This window comes from Solanum dulcamara, chromosome 1 (assembly GCF_947179165.1).
Source record: "Solanum dulcamara chromosome 1, daSolDulc1.2, whole genome shotgun sequence".
NCBI lineage: Eukaryota > Viridiplantae > Streptophyta > Magnoliopsida > Solanales > Solanaceae > Solanum > Solanum dulcamara.
In genome coordinates this window covers 83,952,087-83,964,353 of record NC_077237.1, presented here as the reverse complement: position 1 = coordinate 83,964,353, position 12,267 = coordinate 83,952,087, and the positions used below count along the sequence as shown (strand labels likewise).

The 12,267-nt window shown below is 31.3% G+C and overlaps 1 protein-coding gene across 1 annotated transcript; it reads right to left on the bottom strand.

The window, feature by feature from the left end:
• Nucleotides 1–9,269: 9,269 nt before the first annotated feature.
• Nucleotides 9,270–10,494, bottom strand: LOC129890004 (transcription factor HEC2-like). The gene is made up of 2 exons (XM_055965496.1): nucleotides 9,923–10,494; nucleotides 9,270–9,563 (listed from the first exon to the last, which is right to left on the bottom strand). Exons 1-2 carry the CDS (start codon nucleotides 10,395–10,397, stop codon nucleotides 9,271–9,273), a joined length of 768 nt encoding a protein of 255 aa, XP_055821471.1. The 5' UTR covers nucleotides 10,398–10,494; the 3' UTR covers nucleotide 9,270.
• Between the last annotated feature and the right edge of the window lie 1,773 nt (nucleotides 10,495–12,267).

The following is a 12,267-nucleotide window of genomic DNA, read 5'->3' as shown; positions in this document are numbered from 1 at the left end:
AGTGTTCGTAGACTTGTTAGCTATAAGAACACCTATGTCCTATTTAATTTTTGGCCATGTTATATTTTATCAATAAATAATGTTGATTGAATATTCAAATGGAACGAATGATAAAGGTTGGCTGGCTCTCTTGGGCTCTCAAACAAGATAGGCCCATAGTAAATAGTAATATATCATTTCAAATGGTCCCTTTTTTTTAGTTGAGCTTTTTACAAGCCATTTTTTTAGAAAATTACTCGAATAAATAAATATATACTAGTTAATTAGTTAATATAGATATAATTTAACTAATTTATAATTCTCCATTAACATTTTTAGCGTTAATTATGGTTGGTCGAAATTTGTATAATATAATTTGTATAACTTTTGTATAATGTAATTTTGTATAATATAATTTGTCTAAATGTTTACAGTTCCGATGTTTTTGTTTGCATTAATTCGTTATTTCGAGTTTGTGCAAAAATAGCTCAATTACCGCGAATTATACAAATCCATGAATTATACAAATGAAGCAGCTTAAACTATAGCTACAACCCGTAAATATGCAAACTATAGCTAAGAAGCATAATTAAGTTTATTATAGTGTTAAATCCCCCCCCCCCCTTTTTATATAATATTGCACATTTAGCATTTTCCTTTGAAATAGTAAAAGGTCAAACATTAATGGAAATATTCATTAAAAATTAAAGGAAAATCTAATACAAACATTCCTACCATATCTATTAAATCTTCTTATAATTCAAAATAATTACTCATACTCTAAACTAATTATATAATCGCTCATCTCTCCTCTCTTTTCTCTCTCTCTCTCTCTCACCCCTCGCTCTCTCCTTCTTTCTCCTAGGGTGTGTTTGGTATGAAGGAAAATGTTTTCAATGGAAAATGTTTTTTTGAAAAATAAGTTGAAGTCTAACTTATTTTCTCATGTTTAGTTGGTGAATGAAAAATATTTTTGATGCTCGACCCAAGACCCGACCCCGACCCTAATCCGAGATCTGACCCTGACCTGGCTCCCGACACCTAACTCGAGACCTGGACTTAACCCTGACCCTACCCAAGATCCTACCCTGATCCGAACCCGACCGCGACCCTCGACACCCGACCCCGACCTGAAAATCACCCCTACACTCGACATGAAACTCGACCCTAAATCGATACTTGACCCTGACCTGAGACCTGACTCCCTACCCTACCTCGATCCCCATCAGAGACCCGACCCCGATCCCCACCAGAGATCGGACCCCGACCCCAATCCCAACTCAATCCCAACCCTAATCCTGAACCCACGCCAATGTAAATCCACTTGAGACTCGATCTCGACCTCCACTCGAGCCCCAACCTCCAGTTTGTCTCGAGATCAAACCCTAACCACGACTCGAGACCACCCAATCTCGAACCCTGACATTCGACTCGAGACCCGACCTCGAACCTCGATATTTGAATTGTGACCCGACGCCAACTCTAACCTTGATCCAAGATTCGATCAAAAATATGACCTCAACCCTCGACACTCGAGACAAATCCCCGATCTTGACTCAAGACCTAGCTCCAATTCGAGACTTAATTCCCGACACTAGATCCGAGATTTGACCAGACCCCAGCCCCTACTCGAGACCCGACCTCGACTCGAGTCCTGACCCTTGGCACCCAATTTGAGATCCGATCCCAACCTGAGACCCGATATCATCTTCGACTCGAGATCCAATCTCGACTCCAGACCTTGACCCCCGAGACTTGATTCTAACTCGAGATCCAATTTTAACTCTCGATCTCAATATAAGATCTGACCCCGATTCTCGACCCAATTTTGACATTTAAAATATGAGCTGATTTTCGAACTGAGACCCGACCTCAACACCCAATTAGAGACCCGACAGTCGAACTTTGCTCCAACCTGGACACCTAACTGTCGAACTTTGATCCAACCTTGACATCAACACTCGACTTTCAATTTCCAAACCATGATTAGACACGAACACCTGAATCAAGGACCAATACTAAAATTAGGACTCAATTTTGAATCGAGACCCAACCGTGAGATCCAATCTAGGACCCAACTTTCAAAATAAGATCCAAATTTGACATCGAATTCTGATATCTAACTCCAACGATCAATTCGGGACCTAAACCCGACACCTAACATGAGACACTACCTCGACTCTCAACCCAAAATCCAACTCTAAGAGCTGACTTGAAACTCTATCTCAACACCTGATTTGAGACTCTAATCCTAACTTGATATTCAACTCCAACTCAATCCAAAACTTGGGAGTTAGGTCTCATATTGAGGTCGAGAGTGGAGTCTCGAATTGAGAATCAGAAGTTGGATCCAAGATTAGTATCGAGAATCGATACCTGAGACTTAAATTAAGATGAAAAGTTGAGGTGAAAGGTTCAAAATGATTTTGAAAAATATTTTGCGTACCTTTTTAAAGGAAGTCTTTTTCTTTACATTTGAGAAAATTAAGTTGATTTGGAAAATATTTCTCGCTCTCTTTTTGCTCTCCCCCCTAGCGCTCTTTCCTTATGCACAACTACATTGATAAATGTATCAGTGCATTTTTTGATACCATATACATGTATCTATGCACGTATTACTAAATATGTCATACCAGATACACTGATGAAATCGATATGGGATACACAGATCAAAATGATATTAGATACACTAGGTGCAATTGATTTTAGATACACATATATTTGAAATTGATACATATACATAAAATTTTGTGAAACTCGGACAATCTAAAATATAGATTCATAGGAAGAGTGGCGAATAAGAGAGGAAAAAGGCAGGAGATATAGGAGAAAGGTGTACATGTGAATCACGTTTGGATACAACAACAACAACAACAACAACCACCTAGTGAAATCGCACAACGTGGGGTCTGGGAAGGGTAAAGTGTACGCAGAACTTACTCTTACCAAGGTAGGAAGGCTGTTTTCGAGAGACCCTCGACTAAAAAAAGCATAAAAAGAGATCAGATAAGGCTAAGAAATTCAAAGCGTTATGGGAAAGCAAATAACGAATAACGCCAATAACGAAAGAGACACAGATAAAATAGAGTAATCAAAGTACAGAAAGTAATAGAAAGATATTAACAGAAGTCAGAGCACAAGAAATTATAGTGCGCTAATGTGCCTACTAATACGGAAAAATAACAAAACTATGTACTAGTCTTCTACCCTAATATGGATCCTCCACACCCTCCTATCTAAGGTCATGTCCTCGGTAAGCTGTAACTGCACCATGTCTTGTCTAATCACCTCTCCCCAATATTTCTTCGGCCTACCTCTACCTCTTCTGAAACCATCCATGGCCAACCTCTCGCACCTCCGCACTGGGACATCTGTGTCTCTCCACTTCACATGCCCAAATCACGCTTGGATACGATGAATTTAAATTGAATTACACCTAATGTGACCTGCATGTATTTGAGATACATCTATTTGAGCCTATACATGTATCTGGCGAACAAAAAGTAGTACAAAAGTTTATTTGTTAAACTACTATGTCCGGGCGTAATTACGACCTAAACCACCGGAATTTGTATTGTTTCCTCAAAATACAATCATCCAAAAATTAGTATATAATAGTGTAACATTATTACTTCTATTGTTGTATACTCTTTACTTTCTCTTTTACTTGTCCACTTTGAATGTTAATTATTTATCCTTTAAGAAATAATGATTAATATGAGTGTTATACCATAATACTCATATTAATTGATATATTATTTCAGATCTTGAAAAATAATTTGAAAAATAAGTGATTACTATTGAGAATAAAATATGAAAAAATATATTTGTCTCTTGATATATGAAAAGTAACAAGTAAAAGTAGTTGTATTAGCAAGTAGGGTGCTCAAATGTACATAATCAGTGTAGCATACTCGTCATATAAACTTCTTCCTGCATATTTAATATTATGTTTCGTGTGTTCATTCTTTTACCTTTTTAGGTTAATTTAAAAAGTATTTTCTTATATGATAATAACATTTGGAATTTACTAAATTTTCATTCAAAGTTTTTTGAGTTATTATTTAATTTTTCAAATTTCAATTTTGTCCAACATTTTAAAACTTTTAATTAAACTATTCAAATTGTCATATATGTCAATAAGATTTTCGACAACAAAATCAACGTGGTGTGTTGACACAATGCCTAACTTGAATGATACAAATGTTCAACTTGAATGATACAAATAGGTTTTTCCTTGAGATATTCAATAACCTTAAATAAATAAAGAAGAAAAACCTAAGAACATTTTTATTAGCTATGTATATTAAAACGAATAAAATAGAAAAAAATAGAGATATCCAATGAACCTAAAATTCTTACTTTAAAATTAGAAACTAATAAAAGAAATAAGGATATATTAAAAATAGTCAGTTATAATGTTCTGTTAAAATGCTTCAAAGTTCTTTTTAGATACAAATATATTGATTTTTCTATTTGTTTATTCGTAATATCTTTAATTTTTTAAATTAATATAAATACAAATTATTGCGACTTAGCAAGAGATGACAATAGAGAGTGGGAGAATTAGAGAAAGTTGAAGAAAAGACCGCTCTATATTACTTTTTATTACTTATATGCAAGTCATTAGAGAAAGCAACTTTCAAATGTCATGTGCTTAAAAGATTAAAATGGTCCTTTCTTCATAAATTACATGTGGCTAGATGAGTAAACAAATAGCTAGATGAGGAAAAAGAAAGAGTAGATGATGATGGGACCATGGGTACTATAGCTTTTTCATTGGCGTAAACCATAGTAATAATTAAAGTAAACTTTACCTAAATCTCATAGTGAAAAAGCTCAATTACAATGTATTCTTCATTTTTCTTAAATTATCCGATTTTCCTTTTTTTTTCCAAATTTCTGATACATTACTCACCTTCCTGATACATCAGTTTTTGGGTGTAAAATAATTAATGCTTGTGAGTTATTTATGGATAGTAACGTAATTTAAGTTATGATTGATTGTTTCAATCAATTAGAGTGCTAAATAAGGTAAAGAATCCTTTTAAGAACAAAACAGTTATGAAGATCAAGGAAAATTCTAAAAACAGAGCATCAGTGCGAAAAAAAATTCAATCAGAATCATGAGATGTATCAGAATCTGATATATAAACATGATGTATCAGAATCATTATATTTTGATACATGAGAATTTAATACATAAACAAGATGTATCAGACACACTAAAGGTTGATACGTGAGGTGTTGATACATAGACAAAATGTATCAGAAACATTAAATATTGATACATGATAATCTGATATATAATCAAGATGAATCAGATTCATTAAAGCTGATAAATGAGATTCTGATACATAAATAAGATGTATCAGAATCACTAAATCTTGATACATGAGATGCTGATACATATACAATATCAAAAGAATTCAAGTTTGATAAATTAGAATCTGATACATTAACAGAATGTATCAGAAACAGTCAAGTTTGATAAATTAGATTATGATACATTAACAGTATGTATCAGAAGCAGTCAAGTTTTATACATTAGAATATGATACATTAACAATATGTATCAGAAGCAGTCAAGTTTTATACATTAGAATATGATACATTAATAGTATGTATCAGAATCAAGAAGCAGTCAAGTTTGATACTTGATAATATGATATATAAACTTTCATCTTATATTAGAGTTTCATACATGAGAAAAACTTAAAAGTCTGGTAATTGTACATTCTTCTAATACAAAATTCAAAAAAAAAAATTACTCGACGTCCATCGGTTCTTCTTGACTAGAAGATATGAAATCTCTCTTAGATTGTTTAGGATCATCGTTATCGCTAACATAACCATCCTTGGCCTTCGACAATCAAAATTCCACAATAGTGTGACATATCTTGAACGGAAGAATTCGGCATGTAGTCCAGTATTTGGAATAGAAATTCCATCCAAAATAACTTTATACCTTCTTCACCTATTGATGATTCAAAATCATCAAGAAAATTAGCCCTATATGCCGTGCCGAATCTCAAAGGGTGGGACAAGATCTTCTTGATGACATATTTCATTCCCTTCATTGACATGAAAAATGGTTAAATACAACTTGAACTTTATACATAAATATGATGTATCATATGCATTAAAATATTTGATACATGAGATTCTGATACATACAGAAGATGTATCAGAAATAGTAAGGCTTTATAAATTATAATCTGATACATAAATGTAGATGTATCAGAATCATTAAAACTTGATACAATAGAAACTGACACTTAAACACGATATATCAGAAGTAGTAAATCTCCAAAAAATGGCATTTAAAAAAACAGTATGTATCAGAAGAGTTAGCGCTTGATACATGATAAGCTGATACATAAACGATATGTATCAGAATCAAAAAACCTTCATAAAAACTTCATTAAAAAAAACCTTAATTGAACCCATACCTTTGGGAGATTAGGGCGTGTTGTAACCCCTTCAATCTTGTTGTCTAGTTCTTTGGGTGCATGTTTAACTGGAGCTTTCGACTTCAATTTCTCACGTAGCTTATCCATCACTGCTGGATCGTTACGATGTTTGGATCTAACATCGTCGTAACCTTCCCAAGATGAATCAAAACCAGGTGAAACAAGAATTCCTTGATTTTTATTCGACTGTTTGAGACCATGAACGGATTCCATATGTATCATTGAAGATATGAGTTACAAAAACAGAAAGATTTACAGAAGAAAGCAAATGATATCAATTTTAGAAGATTTTTCAAAGATTTACAGAAGAAATCAAACGATACAAATTTTAGGAGAAATCAAATTGAATGAGGATGAAGTGAGATTCCATATAAGGAAAAAATAAAATATACCTTAGTTAGAACCTTGAAATTGAGTAACAGATGTACTCATAAATTCAAAATCTCAAAAACTGATGAAGAGGAGCGAATTAGGGCGAGGATTTAGGGAGGAAGAGTGATGTATCAGTGAGGGAGAGAGAGTTAAAGGAAAAAGAGGGATTTTGGAAATTTTTTGGTATAATAGAGAATACAAGTAAATATGGTATTAGAATATGTGTAAAAGGGTAATTTTTTCATAATTAAATTGAGCTGATTTTTTTCTTCAACTTTCCAATAAAATAGGAGTAATTTATTTGTTACCTTGTGGGTCCTACTGATAGCCATTTTGATGTTGTTTCTGTTTTGATTTATTAGTGCAATTAACATGTGATAAATTTAATGGCAATTACTAATAAAGTTCAATTTTAATTCTTATGATAGTAGAGTGTTTTACATTGGTTGATGAGATGCAATGCAGCCCAAACCAAGATAGATATATTCTGATCAAATAATCACCATGATCAGACTTTGGACGTTTGAATTTATAGATTCATGAAAATTTAGTAATTTTAACTCAAATTTTATATTTATTTGTTAAGATCAAAGTTGTTGATGTTGAATTGTAATATATATCTTGGCGATAAATATTTATTTTCGCTTAATATCATATAATTATAACCTCTTTTCATGATTTGGACAGTGTTCACTACATAGGATTTAGCTTGTGCAGTTGTATTTAGCCTTAAAACTACTTTAATTTTTTAAATGCTAAATCCTTATATTATATATGTTATTCGCGCTCCAATTATCCTGCCTTGGATGGATGATAGGAGGCAGGATGTTAAAATGTTCTTCATTGATTTGGAAAATTATATTAAGAAATATTCACCGATTTTTGAAGCTGAGTTAATAATTAAGTTCCTTTAAACTTGTTTTTCCCGCTTGGTTTAACATATGAACAAGAACATTTCCAATTATGGTATAATAGAGATATCCACGTTGGGGTTTCACAAAAAATAAAATGATATCCACGTAGGATCAATCATTGGCCACGTAGATTCTGTTCATTTAGCAAACCAAACGATAAAACGACAATGTTTCGAGGTTCATAATTGTTTAAATACAATATCATAAAAGACCACCGCCAAAAATGTCAGTCATTCACGTGGACTTCTTCTGCATTAACAATTTTTTTCTTTTTCTTTTTTGATTTTATTACTCTGATATTTATATTGAGACGTAATTATTTATGAATTTATATATTGCATGACTCATTTTTGGAGTGATGCTTTCGACATAATTTCATTCTTTTTCAAAATTTTAATTCAAGACGTAATTAAAAATAAAGAATTTTCAACTATCATTACAATTTGGTTTTTCAAAGGAGAAAATATCTAGTCGTGACTTCTATGTACTTATAATTATAATAAAAAATAATTCCTTGAAGTCAATATCTTAGCTTATAATCCCCTTGTTAGGTATCATCCCTAGTTTACTCTAGAAAAATAACCCAACATTTAATTAATTAAGTGTATCATTTTTAGAGCATAAGATCTAGTAGATAATATTAAAAGGATTCTATAAAAATACACATAAAATACCTACTACTTCCTTTGTTTTTAAATATATATTTTTCATCCTTACTAAAAATAGACAATTCATAATATTTGTCATTTTAAAAATCAAGACATAATTAGTTATTTATTTTTACTTTTACCCTTAGTTATAAATATAGAAATACATTAATTTGGCTCAAAAGAAAGAAGTATTAAATCGATAAGAGTAATAAATAAGGATAATTTAATCTACTTAATATTTTTTTTAAGGAGTAAAAAAAATATTGAAAATGACAAATATTTAAGAACGAAGGAGTAGTTGTCTAGAGAAATCATGAGTTCACGTGCACCATACTTTGGGAAGTAAATCCTCACTTGTCAGAATGAGATAGAGAGAACAAACATTTTCTTAACACCTCCGACTCCCTATATATATGTTCTCCCTTCACTTCATTTTATGTGACTTTCTTTCCTTTTCAGCTCGTCTAAAAAAGAATGTCATCTTATTATAATTAGAAATAATATAATTTTAAAATCTCTTTTTTACCCTTAATAAAATAATGGAAATATCTAAAGATTGTTTTAAATTACAAGTTTTAGAAAAACTTCTTCTTTTTTAAATACCGTGCCAAGCCAAATAATGTCACATAAAATAAGACGGAAGGAGTATCATGGTGATGAACTTTTATTATTCCTCTTGTAGTACAACACGCATGGTATATATAAAACCTAATAATTATATCATACGAATATTATTCCTCTTGTAGTACAACTCTATATATGTATTTGATATTTTTCTTTCTACATCTACAACCCCACATGAATTTATTTATACTAAAAAAATAAGAACTCCTTATTCATTTTTTTTTACTCTAATAATATCAATCAAACATAACTATCTTTCTAGGGGTGAAGACTTTGATGATAAGGGTAATAATTAGGTAAATAATTCCCACTTAATGACATTGACACAGGCCTATTGATTTCTACTTTTTCAAGGGATTGAACTTGCTTCTTCAAGAATTTCATGTAATGAATTGCTTCATCTAGCATTGATGCTGTGTCCATTTTTGTTCCACCTGGTACTAATCTTTGTAGTATCCTTATCTTTTCACTTATTCTTTCTCTCCTATGGCGTGCCGCCACGCTCTGAGGATCACTCGATATCTTCACGTTCCTTCTCTTGGGCGCTTTTACTGATCATCCAGAAATAATATTCACGGTAAATAACAAGAAAAAACAAACAATATCTATCAAGATATAGTAAACAATGAGAATTCAATAGTAAAATTGATGACGGTCAAATTCAATAGTTAAACAATAAAATCCGTTGATAATCCCCTTTTAAGGATGGAATAAGAAATTATTTAGCAATAGATTAAAATACGAAATTCGTGGCTATTTCCATTTTTTGATAGTGGTATGAATGGAAATATACCATGAACTATCGAGCCTTTAAATACAAGTTGCACACAAAGTCATTAGCCTGAGGGCACGTTTATCTAGGCGTCATTGAAAAATATATAGAGAGAAACAAGGACACCAAAATTCTTACCGGATGATGGATCGATTTGAATTGGTTGCATTGCTGCTATTCTAAAAATCATCTCCCTCATGGCTGCCATAGAATTTTGCTTCAATGTATGTGAAGGAAATGTACTCAAAGGCGAGGTAGTAGATACTTGTTCTTTACGGTCACCTTCAACAGAAGTAGTCCTCCACTTCCCATTACTACGACTCGAATTGTCCAAGAAAGGGTGGGTTATTGAAGATTCTTGATGATGAACTATTTGAGGAGATCCATTGAATGAAATGGTAGATGGCATATTGTTCAAGAATATGGATGGTGAATTATGATGATCGATAGTTTCAGAAAAATTATTACGATCAGTATTATTATTGTTGTCGTCGTTGTTGCTTCTTCGTGGACTATAGTCCAACATTGGCATTTCATTCTCCATTTGCATCATCAACATCATTTCCATTTGATCTTCACATGGTGAGGATTTGAGCAAGTCAATATTATCCATATATATATGACTTTTCTCTTTTATAAAATAAAATAAAATTGATATTGTTATTGAAAAGAGCAGAGTGTACGTAGATTAGACTGAAAGTTTGTTCAGAAATATATTAAAGCAAGGCTCTAGCTACTATAGTCTATTTGATTTTTGGAGAAGAAATATTGAGAGGGAATTAAAATAGTGATATATATATTGGGAACAGACTACTATAAAGCTCATTGGGAAAGCTATATATAACAACTTGTAAGTACATTATTACTATTATTATTATTATTAATTATATAGTATGCTGTTTTAATATTTTATTATATAGTAGTACTGTAGCACTACGAAAGTTGGTAAACCTTCTGTTTCCTTCTTTAGTTTTCTTTTTCATATTAGATACTCCCTCTGTCCACTGTTACATCTCAATTATACTTTTAAAAAATTGTCCATTTTACTTGTTGAGTTTAAAAATATTAAGAGATAATTTATTACTATTTAATATTTATTTCCTCTTTTATTAATAAATAATATTTATTTATTAATATTGAAATAATTTATAATAACTAAAAATATTATAATAATATTATTATTTTATTTATTACTTTTTAAGAGGTATGCCAAATCAAACGTAAACAAACATACATACTATTTAGGTTATAATTATATATAACTTAAAACATTTTCGGCTATGTAAGTCACAACATGACTTTTATAATATTCGAAGCATCTTTGACTAACTAAAAATAATTGGAGAAATACTCTACTCTTTAAGTGTTTTTATTTTATTTTATTTTTTATAATAAGAATGAAGTATATATAGGAGCCCACCATTTGGAATGCGTCAGATCTACATAATTGCTTTTGAGTTTTGATGCATGAACGGTATAATATATAGTACTACCAAAATTAATCTACATTCATGGAACAATGTACCAGTCTAAGTTTTTGTATTTAAGTTTTACGGCTTTTTGTGTCTCAATTTAAATGATCTTGTTCGAAAAAAAATCGAATAATTTTTTTTATTGTAAATTCTTTTCATATATATATAAAAAATAGTTTAACGTACAAAACATTTCATGTAGTTGGGCAAGATTGAGGAAGGGTCATACCCTAAAAAATACAATATAGATCATCTATCATAATACAAAAATTATTAATTGCTTTTGTAATTCAAACTCATAACCTATAAATCACATCACGACAGAAGTAGTCAGAGAGATCTCATGTAGTCATGCCCATGAAAATAAATACCCCAATATATTTAAATGAGTCAACTCGTCGGCGATGATAAATTAGTTGCCGGAGCTTCTTCCGTACACGTGGCGATCATCAAGTGCATTTTTCGTCAAAAAAATGATAGAGTTATAAGTGTCAAAACATACTTAAACTATCAACTTTTTTTTGAATTTCATACCTAAATTATTAAGAGTGTAAGTTTCATACGTAAACTATCATTCAGTAGTTTGAGAAACACACTCATCTCTTTTATTACACTCTCTTCATGGTATGTGTACTACACTCTTTCAATTAATTTATTTTAAATTTTTTTTTGATACATCATACTCTACATGGACAAAATATTAAGTTTCATACGTAAACTATCATTCAGTAGTTTGAGAAACACACTCATCTCTTTTATTACACTCTCTTCATGGTATGTGTACTACACTCTTTCAATTAATTTATTTTAATTTTTTTTTTGATACATCATACTCTACATGGACAAAATATTTCACCTTGACAAAAATTAAATGAGTTATTAGTATTAGTTAAAAGGGCTAAATATTAAAGTATTACTATCGAAAAAAATTATATTTTTTTAAAAATAAAATATAAAATAATTTTCTTATCCCCCTCACCACCTCCTCTCCCCTTACCACCCCATCACCAA